General features: G+C 56.1%; 2 protein-coding genes across 7 annotated transcripts in view; both read left to right on the top strand.

Annotated features, from left to right (window-relative positions):
* Positions 1 to 11,630, top strand: part of MTA1 (metastasis associated 1) — a 40,067-nt gene extending 28,437 nt beyond the window's left edge. For 2 of the 6 annotated variants that reach the window (XM_084793307.1, XM_084793305.1), the window contains 14 exons: positions 1,251 to 1,353; positions 2,061 to 2,160; positions 2,426 to 2,614; positions 4,625 to 4,699; positions 5,054 to 5,112; positions 5,415 to 5,530; positions 5,830 to 5,981; positions 6,084 to 6,273; positions 6,406 to 6,495; positions 7,613 to 7,765; positions 7,963 to 7,998; positions 10,399 to 10,430; positions 10,713 to 10,864; positions 10,943 to 11,630. In XM_084793307.1, coding sequence (XP_084649433.1) covers positions 1,251 to 1,353; positions 2,061 to 2,160; positions 2,426 to 2,614; positions 4,625 to 4,699; positions 5,054 to 5,112; positions 5,415 to 5,530; positions 5,830 to 5,981; positions 6,084 to 6,273; positions 6,406 to 6,495; positions 7,613 to 7,765; positions 7,963 to 7,998; positions 10,399 to 10,430; positions 10,713 to 10,864; positions 10,943 to 11,093 — 1,598 coding nt within the window. In that variant the 3' untranslated portion in view covers positions 11,094 to 11,630. Of the gene's footprint in view, positions 1 to 1,250; positions 1,354 to 2,060; positions 2,161 to 2,425; positions 2,615 to 4,624; positions 4,700 to 5,053; positions 5,113 to 5,414; positions 5,531 to 5,829; positions 5,982 to 6,083; positions 6,274 to 6,405; positions 6,496 to 7,612; positions 7,766 to 7,962; positions 7,999 to 9,239; positions 10,379 to 10,398; positions 10,431 to 10,712; positions 10,865 to 10,942 lie in introns of those variants that run through there. The other 4 variants (XM_084793308.1, XM_084793306.1, XM_084793309.1 and 1 more) reach the window with 3 other exon arrangements.
* A 3,527-nt stretch (positions 11,631 to 15,157) lies between these two features.
* On the top strand, positions 15,158 to 19,884 carry LOC311603907 (cysteine-rich protein 2). The gene is made up of 7 exons (XM_084793178.1): positions 15,158 to 15,317; positions 18,137 to 18,289; positions 18,532 to 18,672; positions 18,746 to 18,814; positions 18,900 to 18,994; positions 19,233 to 19,290; positions 19,375 to 19,884. Exons 1-7 carry the CDS (start codon positions 15,275 to 15,277, stop codon positions 19,440 to 19,442), a joined length of 627 nt encoding a protein of 208 aa, XP_084649304.1. The 5' UTR covers positions 15,158 to 15,274; the 3' UTR covers positions 19,443 to 19,884.
* The last annotated feature ends 3,096 nt before the right edge of the window (positions 19,885 to 22,980 follow it).

Here is a 22,980-nt window from a genome sequence, read left to right as displayed (position 1 = left end):
TAAAAATTGTACTTAGTCATGTGTGTGTATGCTGTGTGTGTGTTCGGGGGAGTGCTCGTGAAGACCAGAAGTGTTATATTTTTTTGTCATGTATACATATGCTGTGTGTGTGTGCGCGCGTGCGCGCGCTGCGAGCAGGGATTCTCATAAAGACCAGAAGTGTTGGATCTCCTGGAGCTAAAGTTACAGGTGTTTATGAGCTAGTAGGTAGGGGTACTGGGAATTGAACCTGGGTCTTCTGGAAGAGCAATACATGCTCTTAACTGCTAAACCATCTCTCTAGCCCTAGAGTTTGTGTTTTGAATGATATGAAATTGAATACTGCCTTCATTCACCGTGTTGGAAATTTCAAAGTGAGTGATGTAGGTTGGGATCCACCGGCATTACTTGTTCCAGACAGTTGTAAATCATTTGCTATGAATAGTCTCTTGGTTTGGGGGACCTTGGAATGCCAAGGGTTGTACCCTGTGACCCTGGATTAAGTGCAATCCACATCAAAACAAACCCACCCACCACACTGGGGAAATGCCACTGTGCTGGAGCTGCACAGGCTGGAGTTGTTAGAATCCAGCTGTGGACCACCAGAGCACCTGATGGCTCAGGCCCCATGCTCTAGCTGGCTGACCCTAAGACCTGCCTTGTCCTGCTCGGCCTGGAATTAGGGGCCATAGGAAGTAATGCTTCAAGAGGTTCAGGGAGACACCCAGTCCTGCTAGAGCGCTTGCTCAGTACGGTGACTTGGAACCCAGTCCTCTGCTGGGTCTCAAGTGCAGGCTGTTTATGGCCACATGGTGCACAGATGCCAAGGGCCAAAGGGGACTTGATTGGATCTGATGCAGACTTTGAAGCTTGATACTGTCATTAAATTATGAATGTAGCCCTTGCCTGGAGAGTCAGACAATGGATGCTGTGGCATTTGTCCTCCGGCCATTTCCTTGGAGTCAGGCCTGGCCTGGCTCATGGGACAGTTCTCCTCAGGATTCCTAGTGCTGCTGTAGAATCTCTTGAGTATATGGTTATTTCATCAGGGCGTGTCCCTTAACTCCCAGGGCAGAGCACCTCACCTCCCTTCTTCAGTCACTCCAGCTCTAGTGTTGGGTGTGTGTGCCGGCCTCCCCTCCAAGCAAGCACCTCCCATCACCTGGGGAGAAATGGTGCCGTGGGGCCTGGGGAGAAAACGGACTCTGGTTCCACTGGAGTCTTGTTCACAGCATTTGCTGTTCTCACTAAACCACACTTCTGCCCCATAGGTGAGGAGGATGGCCGAGATCAGTCCAAACTGGAGACCAAGGTGTGGGAAGCCCACAATCCTCTTGTGGATAAGCAGATTGACCAGTTCCTCGTGGTGGCCCGGTGAGTCCGGTAGACAGAGGCCAGCAGGTTGTTTCCTGGGGTACTGTCATGGGTCTTGGGGACAAAGAGCCTTACTTTGTACATCCAACATGGAGTCCATGGTCTTTCCCTTGTTTCCGAAGCCTTGTTTCCCTAAGTATGAATGCAGCCTTTCAGGCCTACAAATGTCCCTGGGATACTGTGGCAAGTGTTACTGGGCCCTGTATCCTCACTGCGTGCCTCCCACTGTGAGCTGTACTGGGGCTGTGTGCGTTATAGGCAGGTGCTTCTCCCAGCACTTGGCTAGGACCTCGCTAGAGAGCTGGCTGTCTGAGTGGGTGGCTCGACACTGAGTGACAGAGGTATAGCCCCAGTTTGTGCTGAGCCTACAGAGCAGTTGAAGTCCAGGCAAATCCCAGCGTGGCCGTGGAGGGGGCCAGGCTACATTTGCACAGACAGTGAGGCTTAGAGTTCACCAGCCACACACATGCACACAGAATTCTCTCAACCAGTATCGAGGCCCATTTTGTATGTTCCTTGCCCCCTGGTTCATTTACGTACATGAGGACTCACATGCTACTAAGATGCTTATGCACCCTCTACCCAGGCTCCTCTAGAGCGCAGCCCATCTCTGGGTGTGCCACCTGGTCCTGCCCCTCACTGACTTGCCTGGTAGAGGCCATCCTTCTAGGTCAGCTCTGGTGGTTAGTGATTCTCCTTCTCCCTAGCTCTGTGGGCACCTTTGCACGGGCCCTGGATTGCAGCAGCTCCGTGCGGCAGCCTAGCCTGCACATGAGTGCCGCAGCAGCCTCCCGAGACATCACCCTGGTGAGTGGGCCACTGCCACCTCCCATACTTTCTTCTGGGGCCCAGCACCCACCTAGGCACAGAAGATCCTAGCAAGGCAGCTGAGGACTCCAGCCTCCCTGGTGCTAAGGGGTTAGGGAGGGGTTCCATCTTGGGGCCCTGGCAGCTACTAGATTGTCACCTTGAGACCTCAAGGAGTGGGGGGGGGGTCACTTCACAGGTGCAGGAAGATACTCCTTAGGGCCTGGGGACAGCCTGGACCCAGGGGAGCCCTGCTGTTTTGCAGTTCCATGCCATGGACACCCTGCACAAGAACATCTATGACATCTCCAAAGCCATCTCGGCCCTCGTGCCGCAGGGCGGGCCAGTGCTCTGCAGGGATGAGATGGAGGAGTGGTCAGCGTCAGAAGCCAACCTTTTTGAAGAAGCATTGGAAAAATACGGGAAAGACTTCACAGACATTCAGCAGGATTTTGTGAGTGCTTAGGTGGTTGGGGGCTGTCTAGCCAGGCCCCACCTCATCCAGGGTGTGTGTGCTTATTATGGCGAGGCCTCTGCCCTCTCAGTCCAGGAGTGGGAAGAAGTTCACTGTGGAGCCAGGACACGACTGTGGAGGAGGTTCCCCTGGAAATGTCCTCAAGACTTATCAGCCTGAACTTGTTTTTGTTTTGTTCATAACTAAGCTGAATCTCCCTCCTGCATGCAGTTCCAGCAAGTCTTAGGGTCTTTAATGTGAGAGGGCCTGAGCACTCAGAGCCCCCCGACACCTTCCCAACTCCCCAAAAGACAGAATAGTGTTAAACTTAACTGAAGGCCTGCAGGCACTCTGAAGGAGCACATCTGTAAGATGTGAGGCAGCTGGGCCACCTTCACAAGAGCCTTGAGGAGGTGGGTTACAGGAGCCAGGAGCTGCTGAGCGGACTGTGCAGTCTATTGCAGCAGCAGCAGCAGCAGCAGCAGCAGCAGCAGCAGCAGCAGCAGCAGAGCGATAGTGAGACTGCGCATGGTGGACCTGCCTGTAACCGCAGCACTGAGACTGCAGGCTTAGGAGTTTGAGGCAGTGAGAAACTGCTACAAACAACCCAACTCAGTAGCAAGCCCAAAACAGGGAGGCAGAGCCAGGAGCATGCTGGGTGCTGGTGTAGGCAAAGACAGAAGGCCTGAAGGAACCGCCCCGGGAGATCCAGGTGCAGGTCACTGCCAGGGCCCACAGCACGCACAGTTTCTTCTAGACAGCCCAGTGTGTATCTGGTCTTAAAAAGTAAATAAAGGGAGCTAAGCCCTTTTAGACAAAAAGTAGAGTCAGAAGAATGGGCTAGGAGGAACGCAGCAGAGAGCAGAGCTGATAGCTCTGAGGGAAGGCTGGATTTGGTCAGTCCAGTGGTCAACAGCCCTGGAACAGCTGCATATTCTAGACCAGCTCAGCAGGTAAACTGAGTGTGTCAGAGACTCAGAAGAAAGGGCTGTAGAGCCGCCTGGTAGGGAGCAAGGCTGACTGGCAGGGCATTGAGTGAACCAGGTACAGAAACAGCTCTACAAGCACTCAGCCTTTGCACAGCTCCATGCCATGAAATACAGTCATGGGTCTGCGTGCAGGAAATTATCAGATAAAGCTGATAAACCTAAAGAAACAAACTTTACATGTGACATCTTATAACCATCATGCTAGACTTTAAAGACTGAAGTCATAGCTTTGGTGTGTAGCTTAGCATGTGCCTTGCAAGTGGGAAACCCTGGGCTTGATCCCTACCACTGCCAAAAACAAACAAACAAACAACCCTAATAAGCCCTTTGAAATTAAAAGTGCCATTTTAAACACTGGCTTGAGGTGAGAAGACTAAAGTTGAGTCACTTGGCTTGTGGCCTGGGGCACTGGGAAAGGGACAGGGTTAGAGGGCTTGTAGCTCCAGACACCGCTGTGTGCTGAAAGAGAAGAGTCACCTCAGGCACTCAACACTGAAGCTAAATACTGAGGAGAGGACACAAATGTGTGGCAGGTAGTCCCAGAGCTTCCAAGCAAGGGGCAGTGCACGGAGCTGTGGATGGTGAGCGGGGCCTCTCATCCTAACGCCTGAGAACGGGCACTTCACAACAAATTCATCAGTCATTCGTCTGGAAGCTGGGAAGTCCAGGGTCGAGGGTCTGCTTTCGGCAAGAGCCTTTGTGCTACGTTGGCTCATGGTGGAAGGCAGAAGGGCAAGAAAGACCACACGTTCTGCCAATCTAGTCTTGTCATCTACTTCAGGGCCCAGACTTAGGCATAATGATCATTGTTTTAGCTTGGGTTTTCAGGGGAAAGTCAACCACACACTTTCTATGGGCTTGCTGTGTTTACCACTGAGTCGAGGGTGAGGGGCTTGTTGTTGTACCGTTAGTGGGGGAGCAACATTGATGCCCCAGTACTGCCCTGCCTGTGGTACCCTACTCCCTAGCCTATTTGGGCAGTACTCCTGTTCCTGCCACTGATATTTCCTTCTCACCCCAGCTCCCATGGAAATCGCTCACCAGCATCATTGAGTATTACTACATGTGGAAGACCACCGACAGATACGTCCAGCAGGTGGGCCATCCCACCCTTCCATACCGTGCCTGTTCCCGTCCTTCTCCACAGCCCCATATAGCAGCATTACATTTGTTCATACCTTCCCAAAGACCTCCCCTTAAGCCCTGCGGCAAAGAGGAAGGAGCCAGGGTCACTAGAGGACTCACAGACTGGGAGGAAGGGACGTTCCTGAACCTGGCCAGCCTGGTATCCCCACTTCTTGGCCCCAGGGTGGCCAGCGAGGGCCATGCAAATTTTCTCAAGTTCTTCCCAAGGGAGCCAGTGCTGGAGAAACAGTGGTGTTGTCCTCCCTGTGGTCCCCCGCTGCCCTGGCAGCCTGGTGACCTCCCGAACCCTCTGTTTTGTTTTAAGAAACGTTTGAAAGCAGCTGAAGCAGAGAGCAAGTTAAAGCAGGTTTATATTCCCAACTAGTAAGTCCTGTCCTTGTGTTCCTGGGGGCCAGTGGGGGGGTGGTTGGTGGCTGTGGGGCTATTGGGATTCACTGGGGTCAGGCGGCCTCCTGAGCTAAGTGGAAGGACCTCGGCTCCCCTTTTCATGAGCTTGCCTAGCTGGGAGGAGGGATCAGGAGTCAGCTCCTTTTGCCCCGCAATTAGGCTGGGTTTAATAATGAGTGTGGGCTGTGGCTGCTGCAGCACAGTGGAGCAGGTACCGGGATGTCTGCTGGGGTACAGACAGCCCAGGGCACCTGTGACTGATCCTTCTCCTCCATCAGTAACAAGCCAAATCCAAACCAGATCAGCGTCAACAGTGTCAAGGCCAGTGTAGTGAATGGCACAGGGACACCAGGCCAGAGCCCCGGGGCCGGCCGGGCCTGCGAGAGCTGTTACAGTAAGTGCTGTACCTGGCACCCACCCTGGGCAGCAGGGGCCACGGGAATGCTACTGCATGGCTGTGGTACTCATGGGGCCTCTGAAGGCCCCTGTGCCCAGACCTGGAATGACTCACCATAATGGGGCTGTAGTGGGGGGTAGTGTGGAAGAGTTCCTCAGGAATATGAGGTGGATGGACCTACTTCGGCCCTGCGTCAGGGGGTGGGATGGCTGTGGTGGTGGTGGGGACACTGGGATGCTCTCTACACCGTTGGTTCTGCTTAAGAATCCGTCTATTTCCAACTTTGTTGTCCGTAGCCACACAGTCTTACCAGTGGTATTCTTGGGGTCCCCCTAACATGCAGTGTCGCCTCTGCGCATCTTGTTGGACATATTGGAAGAAATATGGTGGCTTGAAAATGCCAACCCGGTTAGATGGAGAGAGGCCGGGACCAAACCGCAATAACATGGTAAGCGGGACAAAACCATACTTGCCACCTGCTGCATGTAGGCCCCAGGTCTTTGGCCTCCAGTCACAGTGCTGTGTTGGGGCGATGTTCCCCATTCCACAGAGTCCCCATGGCATCCCAGCTCGGAGCAGTGGGAGCCCCAAATTTGCCATGAAGACAAGGCAGGCCTTCTACCTGCATACTACCAAGTTGACACGCATTGCCCGGCGCTTGTGCCGTGAGATCCTACGGCCATGGCATGCCGCACGCCACCCCTACATGCCCATCAACAGTGCAGCAATCAAGGCTGAATGTGAGTCATCCCATATGCACTTTCTTGGGCCCAGCAGGAGCCACACTCAGGCGGAGTGTCCAGGTTCGGGTAACGGTGAGGGCCCTGGCTCTTGGGGAACATAGCTCTTCACCCTCCCTTGTCTTCCTACAGGCACAGCACGGCTGCCCGAGGCTTCCCAGAGCCCACTGGTGCTGAAGCAGGTAGTGCGGAAGCCCCTGGAAGCCGTGCTCCGGTATTTGGGTAAGCTGGAAGGCTGGAACATAGCGTTCTAACTATGATGCTAGCACCTCCTCTAGGAACACTGTGCCAGGCTCAGGAGCACCCACCGAGGGCTGCACTGCTTCCTGTCCCTCCAGGTCCCCAGTCCAGACGGTTTGGTTCTAACCTCCCTGGCACTCTGAGTCTATATGTCCTGACGATGGTTTTTGTTTGATATAAGATCTCTCTACATAGCCCTGTCCTGGATTCACTATGTAGACCACACTGGCCTTGAACTCACAGAGATCCTCCTGCCTCTGCCTCCCAAATCCTGACTTCTGACTAGAGTTTATGCCAGGTATAACCCAACCAACAAGTCCCCAGGGCAGGGTGGACACCTGCTGCCTACAAGGAGGCCTCTCCCCAACTGTAAGACAAAATTGCAGGCTTCTGTGAACCCTTGGTGGCCAAGGTGCTTATCTGGCCAGCAGCCTTGTAGGGATAGTTCCTTGCTTGTTTGCTTTGGGACTGTCAATCCCTGCTAGCCACTTTAAAATGGCACATCTTGAGGGTTGAGCCAGATACTTGGGCTCACTTGTTTGCAGGATGTGAGTGTGCTTGCGTCAGTCCTCCGCACGGAGGCAGCAGGCCTTCTCGAAAGGACACTCCAGAACCATAAACAAAGTGTGCTCATTGCAGACACAAGTGTCTGGCTTTACTCCCTGTCTTGGAACCTGGCCCCCAGGGCCAGCCCTGCCCTCCACCCTACCCTTGTTCCATGGGAGGCTGTGGTCATTGCCAGGACCCACCTTCTGTGGGGCGGGCTGAGCTAAGGCCAGCCAGGCTGCTCGGTGTCTGGCCAGTAGCCAGTCTTCTGCCATCAGCCCTGGTGGCCTGGATGTAGAGGCTGTTTGATGTTATGGACTGTGTCTGCATCTTGTAAACTCTTACACTTAGCAGCTCTCTTGTCCAAGGCAATGGGCTCAGCTCTACTTGGCTGTCATCCCTCCTGAAGATACCCTGGGTAGCCCTGGCTTCAGTGAACTCCTAGCACAGCGACTGCTTCCTTCCAGCCTTGTCAATGGGGCTTTAGGTTGGGAAGGTTTTAGTACTACATTGAACCTTCTAAGTCACACCCTTGCCTCTTCTGTTCCCACAGAGACCCATCCCCGCCCCCCTAAGCCTGACCCTGTGAAGAGTTCATCCAGTGTGCTCAGCAGTCTGACCCCTGCCAAGTCAGCCCCTGTCATCAACAATGGCTCTCCCACTATCCTGGGCAAGAGGAGCTATGAGCAGCACAATGGGGTAGACGGTGAGTCTGAGCTAAAGCACTGGCCCTGCGAGGAGGCCAGGCCAGGTCTGCTGGGAGCTGCAGGGCTGGCCTATGAGGAGGTCAGGCCCACTGAGGGCCGTGGCTAACCCTGGAGCTCCATGTGACTCCTGTTCAACTGGCTGTCTTAGTTGATGGTGTTTTCTCTCCCTCTCTCTCCTGTTCCTGGGCACTGCCAGGCAACATGAAGAAGCGCCTCTTGATGCCCAGTAGGGGTAAGGCCTGGGGCGGCCGCTGGTGGGGTGCTGTGGCCGAGTCCTGTCGTGATGCCTGTGTGTGCTGTCTGCTAGCAGACTGGGCGGTTCAGGGCACGTCCAGGGGCAGTCCACACAGACCCAGGCCAGCCCGTACTTCTTGGGTAGACCTTGGTAGCAAGCCCATTACCCCTTGGGCCCCCTCCCTTGGCCTGAGCCATGGGTGGACTGTCCTTGCACGAGGGCCCTGGTGCCCCCACTGCTGTCGCGCTGTGACTGCTCGCATGCCTTCAGCCTTGCTTGTAGGGCTGCTAGTGCTACCTGCAATTTTTGTGTGCCCTGCCTGGTGGGACAGTAGGAATGGGTTGGTGGCTGGGCTTACATATGGCCTTCATATCTGCTGAGGATGAGCTCAGACTCTGCTGATGGGGCAAGGGCTGTGGGGCACAAGCCTACTCTGGGTGTGAGGGACAGCACCAAGTTTGGATGTCAATGTGGGGGGCAGTGTTTAAGGCTGGGGGTAGCCGAGAGATACCAGCTAGCCAGCATGAGCCTGTTCAGGCCCACCCCAGCTGTCAGGACAAGAGCCCAGGATATAGCAGTGGGCAGAAGCCATCCAATTGTACCTTATTCCCTCAGGACTACCCCCCCCCCCAAGGTTGCTTTGGAAGGTTGCCAACTGTCAGGTATACAAGCAGGTATATCCCTTTTGTGTGGCTGTGGGACTGGCCGTGTTATCTACACCTCAGTCCAGGGGCCCAGGCATGGCCTTCCCTGACTTTGCTTCTGGTTTCTATAAAGAGCTATTCACTTCCACTGAGTTTTTCAAAGCCTCCCATGCAGACCTGTGGTGTGTCCTGCAGTGGGTACCCTACCAAGCTATAATGGGAACTCACTGGCCCTGTGAGTGGTCTGGGCAGCTCCCAGGGCAGAGCATCTAGCCACAAGAGAGGTGGCTGTCCTGAAATTGTAAAACCAGGTCTCAGTACTGGAACTAGTCTAGCAACCACGGGTTGGCTGCTTGGAAACAGCCTCAACCTTATAGTGGTGCTGTGGTAGGCCTCAGGCCTGGCCCTTGCATATGCGGAGCAGATGGGAACTCTGGGCAAGGCTCTGGTCCCTGGCACCCTAGATTCTTAACTCACTAACCCCTGCCCCATACTGCCTGCTGCTCTGCCCTTCAGCTTAGCTGCCATGTGCATGCGGCTCACTCCTAACTCTAGTGTGTATCTTCTCTCTCTGCCACCTCATCACTCTGGCAGGCACTTACCTGGGTAAGTAGCTCCTGTGATAGCACTTTGTGTGGGCATAGGGTTGGGGGCTCTAGTAGCTGTCCCTGCCTAGGGGGCTGCAGACCAGGAAGTTGGGGCCTCTGAGAGCTAAATGAGCTGCTAGGGAGGCTGGGTCCAGGATTCTGGAGTAGGGGCAGATGACAGGTAGAGGAGGTGAGGCCGTCCAGGCTGGGATCCCCGCACTGGGAGACTGAAGATAAGATCTTGCGTTCCAGGTTTGGAATGCACGTTATAGCCCTGTCTTAAAATATTAAGCGGGGAGCCGGGTGTGGTGGTGCACACCTTTAATCCCAGCACTTGGGAGGCAGAGGCAGGTGGATTGCTGTGAGTTCAAGGCCAGCCTGGTCTACAAAGTGAATCCAGAACAGCCAAGGCTACACAGAAACCCTGTCTCAAAACAAAACAAAACAAAATTAAGCAGGAAATCTCTGATGAGAAGTGTTTGGTGATTGAGAGATTGCAGTGGGGTCCAGTGGCACTAGCCAGGCACGGTAGAGGAGTCCTGTCTTGTCCCCTGCTTGGGGCCAGGCCATGCAGAGACCTGTTTGACACACATGTTTATACATGCCAGCAGACCAGGGAGGCTGTCATCCCACTCCTGCTGGGGTCAGTGACAGCCTAGATTTTACCTCTCAGCCTCATCCTAGTGACCTCTCAGTTTCTTTGGCCCTCAGCCTACAAGCATGAGTGTTGTCGTCCGACATGTTTTTCTCACCTGGCATCTGCTTTTAGCGTGTGAGCAACCGGCAGGCAGTGGCTGCTCCAAGAAGAGATAGGAGTGATGATGTACATACAGCCCTTCAGGCTGTTGCTTGGTGTACACTAGGCTTCACCGGTCTTGGCTCTGTCTCTTACCTGGAGCCCAAACTGCCAAACTGCCTCATCTGCTGGCCAGGATATAGGTGGCCCTCAGGCTTGGCAGAGCCAACAGACCACCCGGGCTAGCTGAGAACACCTTATAGGCTGGGTGTGGGCTTTGGCTGCACAGGGTGGCCTCAGATGGTACATCTCCACCTCCACCCGCATGGCCTGGGCTTGGAGACATTGGCAGGTAGTGTGGGTGCTGAACATGCCCTGCCCTCTGCCCCCCACCCCCGCTCTGGCCTCACTCTGTGTTCTTTTTCATCAGGTCTGGCAAACCATGGACAGACCAGGCACATGGTAAGAACGGGTAACTAGAGATTTGGCACACCTTCCTCCAGTTGCTGGGGGAGGGGCTCTGGTAGCCCCCATTCTCCAACCAGGAGCCATGGCTAGCAGCATCTGGGAGCCTCGGCCCAGTGCATTCAAGCCTCAGCACCCCTCCAGGGCCTCCCTCCCTAGGCTGGGTGGGTTGCCTAGGGAACCTTAAGGCCTGGCTGACTAGAAAGCCGCTTGCCTTGGAGATTGTAAGGTAAGGTCAAGGCACTGTCTCCCTGTCTTCATACCTCTTGTTCACCACAGGGACCAAGTCGGAACCTCCTGCTCAACGGGAAGTCCTACCCCACCAAAGTGCGCCTAATCCGTGGTGGCTCCCTGCCTCCAGTCAAGCGGCGGAGAATGAACTGGATCGATGCCCCAGATGATGTGTTTTACATGGCCACCGAGGAGACCAGGTTGGAGCCTTTCCTGAGATGGGATGGGGGTCTTCAGCTGCCACCTTCTGCTTTTCATTGGCTCACCTCTTCCCACAGGAAAATCCGCAAGCTGCTCTCATCCTCAGAAACCAAGCGTGCTGCCCGCCGGCCCTACAAGCCTATTGCCCTGCGCCAGAGCCAGGCCCTGCCGCTGCGGCCACCCCCACCTGCACCAGTCAACGATGAGCCTATTGTTATTGAGGACTAGGCGGTCGCCCACACTGTGGCCTGCCTGGGCCCTCCATCAGCCCCAGAGTATCCAGTGAGGCCTGCAGAGGCCAAGTGGCCTCCCTTCCCCCACCAGACTGCTGCCCACCCCACCCTCTGTTTCCGTAGTGCCCCAACTCCCGCCCTCACATGCAGAGAAACTGCTCCTCTGGTGGACATGCGGGGGAAGAAGTGTGGTCTAACTTATTCCAAGACACCGAGGAGTCTTTTTTAGCTTTGTGTTTACTTTTTGGCTGGAGCAGAGATGAGGAACGCCCTGGGCCCTGTGCTGCGGGCCTTCTCGCCCGGGGTGGGCTCTAAGGTTTTGTTGTGTTCTGTTGAAGGTGCCATTTTAAATTTTATTTTTATTACTTTTTTTGTAGATGAACTTGAGCTCTGTAACTTACACCTGGAATGTTAGGATTGGTGCGGCCAGCAGCGGCCAAGCTGCCTGGCAGGGTTGGTCCCTTGTCTTTTCAAGTAATTTTCTTATTAAACAAAAACAAAGAAAAAAAATGTCATAAAAAGGAAAACCCCAGCAAGCCCTTCTGTGTCTTTTGTTCCCAGTTCCTCACCTGGTTTAGGGCCTTGAACTCAACCTGCTCCAACACCTGGAGTACCTCCCTCGTCAGACCCATGGCCAGCAGCCGCAGGGCAGGCAGACGCTGCTCAGCTCTGCTGCGGTCACTCAGGCTGTAACTGCAGCCTTCCAAGAGGGGCAGGAGGGACTGGCCACAGACGACTTCCATGTTAGATGAAGTTGTGCTAAAACTGTCTCACAAGCCCGAGCTGACTTTGCCTGAGACCCTTACCACCTTTTCCTCCCAGGGTTACCTGGGGTTGCTTGGTTCATGAGCTCAAGGTCCAGGGCCTATCTACCTCCTGTACCCAGCAGAGCCCTGCCCCAGCTGTCAGGCTGGCTGTGCTGCCCTAACAGGTGTGCTTTCTTTCTTTCTTTCTTTCTTTTTTTTTTCTTCTTCAAGAATTTGCTCATATTTCTGCTCAGAAATCCTATCTCTGCCTGTGCCTATCCTTGCAAGCCTAGAGACAGGTGCAGGCCTGGCCAGCCACTGAAGGGAGGAGGCCTGGCTCTGCAGACCATCATCCCGCAGGCTGTGGCCTCAGCTGGCCAAGAAAAGGGTCAACCAGACCCTTTGTGGGAACAGTGGGGGTTTTGGCTTCCACCCTGCTGGGGCGCCTGTGGTGTGTGGAAATCTCAGGCAGGGGATTAAAATAGAAATCACTTATGCTTCCACTTTGGGTATAGATAAGGGGTATCTTAGCTTCCCTGAGCCTGTGACGGGGCTTATCAGGGTGACAGGCCAGGTGTCTGGGACAGGCCTGTGACATTTACCCTACCCATCTTCCTAGGGGCATTGGGCTCCTCCCAGTTACTGCTGGTCTCTCCACTTTGTCCTCCACTGCTTTAGGACACCCAGGTCTTCAAGGGCTCCTAGGAGTCTGCAGGCAGCATGGCTGTCAGCTCAAGCGAGGTGCAGATGAAGCCCCTTCTGCCCTAGTTTGCTTAACTCTGCTCAGGCAGAAGTTCTTTCCCCAAACACTGTCCTTTCCACGAGTCAGGCTGGGTACTGACATTACTGGGTAGGTCCTGGCCAAGACAGAAAACCAAGGGCAAGAGGGCCCCTCTAAGAAGACAGTCCCCAGGGTTGTCCTGTTAGCCTTGACTTGCCTCACTGCCTTAGCTCCAGTGCCCACTATAGAAACAAGGCCAAGTATTGGACTACATGTCCACCTTCGACTGCTTGGAGATCACAGCCAAGGTTAAGAGTGGCAAGTACACACAGGCTGATGGCTTATGGGCCCAGGAAGGTAACTCTGCTCTACTCTGATACCTTTTTGATGAAGAAAATAAAAGGGGCCATTCTGTGATGGTCAGTCAGTCGTGACCCAAGGGACTGGTGCGGACATGAATCAGCCTGCATGCCTGCCCTGGTCATAGTTGAGAGCCTTCATGCCATGCCTAGGACCTCACTTTCACCCAGCCCAGCCATGGGTTTTCCTACAGTAGATCTGTGACTCTGCCCTGGATGACATGACACATGAAAACAGAATTGCAAGGTTTTTATTATTGGGGCCCTAGAGAAGAGATCTGCTGACTTGCTCCACACCCTGCCATCTTTCATACTGCGAGGCGGAGGAGGAGGAGGAGGAGGAGGAGGAGGAGGGCACAGTAGGGGGTGATTGGCATGGGAGTCAGGGCACATAGGAATCCAGCCTAAGCAGAGCCTGCCTATGAAGGAAGGGACCCTGTCCAAAAAGGCGCTGTGGAAACCTCTGCCTGCCTGAGCTGAGCTATGCTCTCCTTTTGCCCTCCACAGCCTTAGCTGTGGAGGCCAGGGCCACTGTTTTGTCATTGTCCCCTGTGCCTTCCTGCCAGGCCCAGAACAACCCCATAGCCCTCCATCACTGCCCAGGGACCACAGCAGAGTAGGTAGGACAGCAGCAGTAATTAGGCTCTCTGCCCCACCCTCTCCAGCCCCTTCTCACCCCGGGCATCTGGCCAGTACTGCATGCCGTTCTGCTGCTGCTACCCCTCGGAGGGGCCCTACTCCTCTCCACTCTTTCAAAAGGCTGGGCACCCTTGAGGCCTTTTCAGAAGACTGCCTGTGCCCAGCCCAGTCAGCCCTGCCTTTCACTGCAAATATTAGAGGTGGAGTGGTCAGGCAGGCTGGTACTTAGGGTTCCCAGAACTCCTAAGATGGGGAGCTGGTGTGGACACAGCAATAGAGTCAGGGCACCTACGAATCCAGTCTGAACAGAAATCTGGCTGTGAGTGAAAGGACCCTGTCCAGGAAGGCGCTGGGGAGGCCTTACCTGCCTGCCTCTCACCTTGGCTGGCATCTGTCCAGAGGTGCCCAGGGGGAGCTGGTCAGGCTGGTCAGTCAGGCTTGGAGGGGGTGGTGCATGTTTCTGGGCTGTTGTCACCATGGAAATGGCAGTTTCTGCAGGATATGTGTGCAAGGAAGGGAGAGGGGCCACCTCCAACATGCCTGGCACCTGGGACCACTTGGCTCCCAGTCCTTGGGCTGGACTGAAATGTGGATGTCCAGCACAGCAGTGAGGACAGAGTGGGAGGCGGGTCTCTGGAGTCAGCTGCCCATACTGGGTTGAATCATCAGGGTTTGGGACATGTAGGGTGTTTGTTTCCCAGATGCAAGGCCCAAGTTGGGTCAAGAGAGGCTCAGTGAAAGACGCTGTGAGTCCGTGGGACCCCTCTTTGGTCCACATTGTCCTAAGTTCCAGGATTGAGTTAGGAAATAGGAGGGACCTAGCAAGCCTCTAATGGGAAGGAGAAACAGGAAGGGTCTGTTCCTGAGGACAAGCAACATGGGAGACAGGATCTGGCTGGCAGGATTTCTGGCTCTGCCACCTTCAAAATGCAATGGGGCCAGAATTCTGGGAATCAGAGAGACCCTGGCATGAGAGACCGGCAGCAGCCATGGGTTTGGAATGCTCACAGATGGAGGTGTTAGCCCACAACACTTGATGCTCAGGAAACTCGCAGGTACCCCATTTCTCTAAGGACAGAAATGGGGAGGACCGTTAGAGAGCAAGTGCACCTGCGGCCCCTTCCGAGTCTACCAAGGCTGTCTCCGCCCCGCCCCCACTCATTCCAGCGGTTTCTTCGGCTGTTTTTGGAAGTGGTGGTGCTTACAAGTGAGCCCCGCCTGCCCCTCCTTCAGCACCACAGACAGGACCGCGGTGCCCCGCCCGGAATCCGACGCTTCGTGCTTCTGTGCTGAGAGGCCGTTGCTATAGAAACGAGCCAACAAAGGGAGGCGGCGCCGGGCGGCAGGAGTGGGCGTCCCGTGGGCTTCTCGCGCCCCTTTCTACCACAAGTAGGCCGGGCGTCGGGGCCTAAAGCTGGGGATCCCAAGTCCGCTTTCCAGGTAGAGGCCACAATGTTTCTATGGAAACCTCAGGCAATCCCAATAGACGCCATCTCACTCCGGGGTAGGGGGCACGAAGTCGCGCCCCTCGGACCCTGGCAGGTGCGCCCCGCCTGCAGCGAGCCCAGCTGCTGGCGTCCTGGGGGCCGGCTCCCGAGGCCCCGCCCAAGTCGCGGAGCCAATCGACGCCCGGGTATGGGCGGGGCAGGCGCGGGCGGCGGCGCAGAGATCGGCGCGGGTGGAGGGTGCGGACGGACCGAGCTCACCGACCATGGCTTCCAAGTGTCCCAAATGTGACAAGACGGTGTACTTCGGTGAGTATCCACCCGCCGTCTGTTTTCTCCTCAAGGCCTCAGGCACAGAGCCACACCCCATAGTGTAGACGGATCGGGGTGCGTAGCCACAATCTTGGGATGCGCGACCCGTAGCTGAGCTCGCCACGCTACCCACGCGGGTGCGTCCAGAGGCTCGAAGATGGGGCTGCGCCCGGCGAGGGAGGCCACTTGGGATCCTGGAGGGGCGGGTGGCGTCGGGTGGGTTCGGAAGCGGTCTGTAGGCAGAGACCTGATCTGCCCGGACTGCGAGCGCCCTCCTAGCCACCCGCACGTTCGGCTTATCGCCTTTCTTAAGCGGGCACTGTTCGGGGCGGGATCCAATAAGGTCGCACGCCTGGAACTGGTCCGGTGAGATCCCCTGAGGCATCTCCGCCTCACCCTGTGGCTGCCTCCCAGCCTGCGCATGGGCCCAGTAGTGTAACCCAGAGTAGTGAGTTGACCCCAGATCTCACTCCGACCTCTGCCCAGGCCGCTGGACCAGGTTTGGGATCCGCTGGGATTCCGGATTCAGTCCAAGCGGGGGCGACCTTGGCCTCCGCCTCTTACGTGCCCCAGCTTGCTCCCTTTCTTGGCTACTTGCCTTCACAGTTTCACCCGGGGTGGGGCACCGGTGACACCTAGGTCTCCATTAGCTTGAGAGTAAACTGAGTGACTAGGACCCTGTCCTCTTAGAGGTCAAGGTTATCAGTGAAGGAGGCTGTGGTATGTAGGATTGGTTCCTGCTAAGGTGGCGCCTGAAGGCAGTCACCTTTATTAAGCATCCCCCTAGTTCCTGAATTCTAACCCCCGCCCCCCGGGGCTATGCTTCTGGCTGAGCAACTTTGCAGGAGTAGCTAGCTGTGTAGTCGCCCACTAAAAGATAGTCTCAGGGCCAGAATAGGGGAAGACAGAGGGCCTCAAAAGACAGGGTCGCTTCTGTGGTCGTCCCAAAACAGTAGGCAATGCCCAGATCAGTGGGCTTCTTCAGCTGCGGGGAGGAGAGGAGAGGCCACTTTTGTTTGTTCTCAGAGAGGAGGGGCCGGATTTAGCTTGGAGTTGTTCTGGGTAGCCTGAAGCCAGGGGTTTCCTGTTGCCTCCTGGAGGGCACAGATTGCCTGATTTCAGTTCTTTTCCTATGGACAAGTCCCCCAGAGTGGGGTTGTTCCCCCCCACCCTCCCCCGGGCCATTCTGCATGACCCTGCTCCAGACCAGGCCAGCTTTGGACTCTCTGGGGCCTTGGCCAACAGGCCACCCGGAAAAAGTACTCTGCCTGCTTGGGCGCCTCTGGCTCTCAGCAGAAAACAAAGGCTCCTCAGAGTCTGTTGGCTTCTGTCCTGTGGGGAGGTAAGGGGTCCAGAATACGGCTCCTTCCACCCACCTGGGCTGTGCCAAAGCGACCTCAGGGTGCTGTGAGTCTTGATCCCGCTCTAGAATACACAGCCAGGGAGGCAGACCATTCCCTTCCAAGCTATTAGACCCAATCGATGGTGCATTCCCAATTTTGGTCAGTAATGGGGCCATCGACCCAACCAGTGGGTCTGAGGGTCAGCACCCTGCCCCCACATGGCCCAGATCCCAGAGCTGGCCAGAACAGAGTGGTTTTGGCAGCTGTGAGCTGCAGCTGCCACAGCCACTGATGGCCATCCCAACAACCTCCTTATCACTGTCCTGAGAGAGAATGCCAGGTAGGCATGGGAGCCAAGCCTGCTTTCCATCCAGGTAGCTCCTGCCTGTTCTTGGACCTGGCAGGGCTCTGCCTCACCTGTGTCTTACTTAGCATCATCGCAAACGGAATTAAGCAATACTGTCCCGGACTAGGGTCTGGGGCTTCTGGAGACCGCCTGTCCTTCCTGGCCATGCTCAGCAAGCTAGGGCTGCAGGGAGCCAGACTTGGCCTCATGAAGGAGTCAGGCTCTCTGCCCAGCAGCAGCACTTCTGGGGGGGGGGGTTGAGGGGTGCTTCAGAGTAGGCTGTGCTCCTTGATGTTTGCCAAGGTTGTCCAGAGGAGGCTTGGCTCCTAAAGGGACTACTGGGCCACTCTTGAGAAAGGAAGGCTGGAGAGCTAGCTGTTTCTGCTGTCCTTGGTGTAGAGTCCAGAGCCCAGCAAGCAAAACAGCCCTCCCGCCTCCCCCGCCACTCTGGCCTGGCCCCTTCCCTCTGGAATTCCAGCTCCGCTCTCAGCTCAGGCCCTTCTTCCTGCCCACTTCTCCACCCTTTTCCTGCCTTACTCCCTTGGGGAGGCCCAGGCTTCCGTCCATTGGGATGTGGTTCAGCAGTCGTTGCCCTGGGATTGGGGGTTGGGGCTGGAGCCCGCAGCCCTCAGCTGCTGGTCACAAACCTTTGGCGCCAAACTGGCAGCTGGAGGCAGATCTCAGGGCTTCGGATAAGGAAACCAAATAGGGATCATCCCGCCTGGTGGTCCTGTGGCAAGCAGGACCGGCGTTCCCTCAGCGGTGGGCGCTGCTTGGGTTCATTAGGCTCTGTGGGAGGCGGGAGGGACAGGTGTGAGGAGAGGCACTATGAGGGTGAGGCATGTATGTTGAGGAAGGAGCCAGAACGAACGGGTGCAGTCGGCAGACACTGAGGGGTTAAGCCAAGTGCATGGCCCGGGCTAGGACTACTTAGGATGAGCAAGGAGCAAAGGGCCACAGGATGGCTTGAAGGAGTCTCTGTAAACAGTAGCCTCATCTTGAAGCCTCCGTGGGTGGGGTGGGAGTGGGGCTTGATGCCTGCCAGGTGGTGTGAAATGGAGGGCTTTGGGCTTGGAAGCTTCTGGAACAGGCATGCAACCTTGACCACCGCCTCCTACCACCTACAGCCGAGAAGGTGAGCTCCCTGGGCAAGGACTGGCACAAGTTCTGTCTCAAGTGTGAGCGCTGCAACAAGACACTGACCCCCGGCGGCCACGCTGAGCATGATGGGAAGCCCTTCTGCCACAAGCCCTGTTATGCTACACTGTTTGGACCCAAAGGTAAAGGGTCCCAGGCAGGCCTGAGACCTGGGACAGCTCCTGTGCTTGCTGTAGGGGGGGATGGGGGGGGGGACAGGGAAGCTCCTCCTGCTCTTTCCTCCCCCACTTCTCCTTCTCTGTGTCCCCTCCTACCCTGTGAGCTGTGTAGCATCTTGGGGTGTGGGGGGGAGCTCTGTGTGAGAGATGGGTGGGGTCAAGGCCTCCCACCATTACCCTCCTGCTGACATGCCTGCCACCTACAGGCGTGAATATAGGGGGCGCTGGTTCCTACATCTATGAGAAGCCTCCGACCGAGGCTCCTCAGGTCACTGGCCCCATTGAGGTCCCTGTGGTGCGAACTGAGGAGCGGAAGACCAGTGGACCCCCCAAGGGTCCCAGCAAAGGTGGGACCGGCTCTGGGCGGGGTTGTTGGTAAGGCTAGCCATGGTCCACCCTGACCTAATGTCACCTCTCCAGCCTCTAGTGTCACCACGTTCACTGGGGAACCCAACATGTGTCCTCGATGCAACAAGAGAGTATACTTTGGTAAGTGACTGCCCAGTCCCCAGACTCAGGGGGACCCTGCCTCGGGTCTGGGGTTAGCACCATCACCATTCTCCCTCCCTCCCAGCTGAGAAGGTGACCTCCCTGGGCAAGGACTGGCACCGGCCCTGCCTGCGCTGTGAGCGCTGCTCCAAGACACTGACCCCAGGCGGGCATGCTGAGGTAAGGGGTGCAGGGGTCAAACAGGGCTTGAGGGGACGGGGAGAAAAGAGTGCTAGAGTAAGGATTCCGGATTCTGCAGATACTCCTTGGAGCTCTGCTATTTCTGTCAGAGTGAGTGGTCCTGCATATGACCTTGGAAGCCTAAGAGCTCTCCGGGAGCAGACCTGGAGTCTCGTTTGTGAGGGAGTGAAGGAAGGGGAGGGGTCTGTACTCAGTGCTGTCAATTCGTTGCCCACAGCACGATGGCCAGCCCTACTGCCACAAGCCTTGCTATGGAATACTCTTTGGACCCAAGGGTAAGTATAGTGGGTAGCGGACACAAGGGCCTTGTCCCTTCCCCTGATCCCTGTTCACTCCCACTCAGCCACTTTTCTCCACAGGAGTGAACACCGGCGCTGTGGGCAGCTATATCTATGACAAGGACCCGGAAGGCACCGTTCAGCCTTAGATCTGCAGATGCTGTCCTCAGAGTCCTGTGAGACTCTGTGGAGCCTTGCCTGCAAGCCTAGGTCATAAGTGATGGAGGGGGAAGCCCAGAATAGCATCCTTAGTTTTTTTTGTGTGTGTCACCTTGGCATGTCCTTTGTTGCCCACTACCCACTTTGTGTCTCCATAACCCCGCGTGTCCTATGTCCTCTCCGTCCCGGTGTCTCTGTGCTCCTGATAACTCTCCAAGGTGGCTGTCTTATGATATCCCTGTTACCCACACCTGCCCACCAGTATTATTTATGCTCTGCTTGCCGGTGACGGCCTTGAGCTCACAGCATTCCCAGGGTGATGGCACCCCTGCGAGGAGCCCTCTGCTGGTCCCCACGTCACTCCCTACCTACTCCGCACGTGGTTCACAGCTACAGAGACATTTGCGGTCAATAAATGGTTTGGTTTGAGGATTGCAGAAGCCCAGTGTCGTGTGTGTGTGTGTGGGGGGGGGGTATGAACCCAAGACAGCGTCCCTTTGTCTCTTCATAGATGTTCCCTTGTACCCCTGGGCTCAGCATTGAAGTGGGGAGGCTGACTTAGGCATCAGTGCCGACACTGAGATGTGTGGGAGGCAGGGAGGGGCTGCACCGGGCAAAGGTGAGAAGGTATCTTGGGAAAGGGGTCCAGACAATGGACAGATGGGAGCAGTTGAAAACACCGCTCTGAAGCATACAGAGCTGAGGTATATACCTGAGATGCCGGGACACAGCTCCAGGCCCTGGGAGGTCCAATTTGAGAAGAAGCAGGAGACATGGGCTAAGGCCTGGGGGACCAGGTGACCAGAAAGGTCTTGGGCAGAAAAGCATGTGGACCTGGTGAGAACCGGGTGGGACCTGAAGTGGAAGGCAGCCTAGGTCTGTGCTGAGAAAGCCATGAGAGATTAAGGGTGCGGGCCGACCCCAGTCTGACCAGGCTCAGCTGTGGCCATTTCCTGCTATGTCCACAGGGCAAGGGCTTTGACCATCCTGACTTGCCTCTAGTTGGTGGCCCAGAAAGAGAATGAGGGTAGTCTACCACACGAGGTTCTAGGGATTTATGTGACTTCTCAGTGAACCCAGGATCTGGGACTGCAACCCCCTTCTCACAGTGGGAGCGTCCTTCCCTCACTTGCTTTTCCACGAATGCCCACTAGGATGCGCCCTTGCATTTCAGTGGCGCTTAGGAGACTAGTCTGATCCGCCCCATCTAGTCCCGCTCCCTTCTCAGTCGAGTCTCAGAGCGACTGGGGGGAAGTGGCTTTTAAGGTTTGTCCCTGGCTTTTTGTCCAGCCGTCCTGTCCACTGACCCTGGTGTGGTTGTGTCCGGGCCTTACTTGTCCTATGGCCTCAGAGCGTCGGTCGGCTTCGGTGCCAGGAAGCCCCCACTCTCCACCCTCGCCAAGGGAAGGTCCAGCTAGTGGGCTCTGGGACTCCTCCCCCTCACAGCCTCCCCACCAAGACGCCGCTTCGGCTACACATTTTGGACTGTGCTGGGCAGCCCGCTCTCCTCCCGGCGTTGGAGTAGAGGGGACGAGGAGTGGTCTGCCTTCGGGAGCAGGAAGACTTCACCCAGCTCAGCCTGAAGGAGACAGTCGGGGTGACCTTCCTCAATCTTGGGCGGGACCTGAAAGCGAGAAGGGGATTTACCCTAGCAGGGATACTAGGGTCCAGGGTCTTCCCAGGGCCCGGCGCATCCCCGCCCTGCGGCCAGCTTTGCTGTGCATCATCGGATGGGGCGGGGCAGGATCTGGCCTTTTCCTGCAGGGGAAGATGACGCCGCTTGGTGTTTATTTCCAAGGAGTTGTCGTGGAAACGCGGCGGTGCTGCGACTGTTTGTCTGGGCCTTGTTGCCAGGCGGTGTCCGCTGCTTTGCAAGGTCGCCAGCTTCCGATGCACTCAAGATGAAGGAGTGAATGGAAGCTTTTGTCTCTGGCATCCACCCTTCTCTGGGAGAGTGCCCCGAGTTTCCATCTCCCAAATGAACACCTAGTATGGGGAGATGATTCTAGATACCATCTGACCATCTCACCCCGTTCCTAATTCTGTCAACGGAGTCCAGAGCCCGAGACTAATAGCTGCTTTGTACTGTTTAGCTGTGCCTCGGAGTTCCCCTGACATGCCACCGCCCACCCATCTATCTAGCCTGGCTGCACCCTTCAACCAGGCCCTCCTAGCCCTTACTGGGTATGAAGTGCCCAGCCTATGGCTCTCTCCTCCCACGTCCCTTAGTCTTGGATCTTCGGGACATTTTATACTGCCAACATCCTCCCTCCTGCCCAGCCTTGCTTCCCTGCAGGGCTCCTGCATCAGCCCTGGGTACCCCTCTGCCAGAGTCTTCCTCAAGTTCCAGGCTCCCTGCAGATCCCATTTGTCTCATCCCTGCTCACTGGCTGCTGGCTGAAGCCTGGGGGCAGGCCATCAAAAAGATCACCATGTGCTACTGAGTGGGTGCAGTGCAGGCTGGCTGGAGACCACAGTGCCAGGTGTGGGCAGTCTTTTTTCCCAGGGCCAGACTGGCTGCGGGCATGGGCTCCAGGCCATAAACATGGCTTCAGCTGATGGTTTAGAAATTCCAGGCGGTTCTTCCTGGGCTTTGGCTCCAGGAAGTAGTCACTGGGCACCAGGCCCAGCCTCAAGGAAGGCACAGTGTAGGGCACCCCGTCTGACCAGATTAAGGTCCTAGGTAGGGAGTGCAGTCCTATTGAGAGAAGGGTGGCCGTGTCATGTTACTTCTGGAAAAGGTGGAATCTAATGGTTGTCTGCCTAAGCCTGAGGTAAAAGGCCTGAAGGACAGAGGAACCTGTCTGGCAAGCAGTGTTCAACTCCTTCTGACGGTGGCCATCCCAGCAGGCCCACCCTAGGGCCAGATCTTGTGCCAGGCTGAGGTCCCTGGAGACAAGCTGCTGAAAATAGGCCCTGGGAACTTGTAAATGTCCTCCCTCGACTGGTCTAAGGGGAGGGAGAGGAGGGAGGGAGAGGGAGGACAGGCCCTAGGGAGGCCTGTACTGTGTCTTGGTAGGCTCAGTATGTTCTGATAGCACATGCATCTGAGAGCAGAGGACACAGGACAGGCTCAGCTGGCCTTTAGCCCTTAGATGGAATCTCCACACGTGACTGCACCCTCAGCCAGGTACCAGCAGAGCCAGCACACTGCTGAGGCCCTGCCCTGAGGTGCTGAGCTTTCCTGGTGTGAGTGGGTGTTGGCATTCATCAGTGGTCATCAGCCCTACCTTCTCTGGCTGACTGTAGGGTGTGGTATCCCAGCCAGTGGAGGGCACATGGGTGTGTGCAGAGGAGGCTTGAGCAGATAGATCATGATTCTGCAGCCTCCATAGCCGCTATGCTGTACACATGGTGGGGAGCTCAATGTGAGCTCTTTGAGTGCTTCTGCAGAGTGCCCCAGGCCTCTCCACTTGGCCGGTCCCGGTCAGTTGTCCTTCTCCGGGGATAACCTGGGTTAAGGGGAGGCAGGTGAGTGTGTGGAACTCTACCAGCTCAGAACTCTACCAGCTCAGCCTCAGCCGAGAG

Source organism: Acomys minous (assembly GCF_964271855.1).
Source record: "Acomys minous genome assembly, chromosome: 8".
Lineage (NCBI taxonomy): Eukaryota > Metazoa > Chordata > Mammalia > Rodentia > Muridae > Acomys > Acomys minous.
This window is presented reverse-complemented; position numbering and strand designations above follow the sequence as displayed.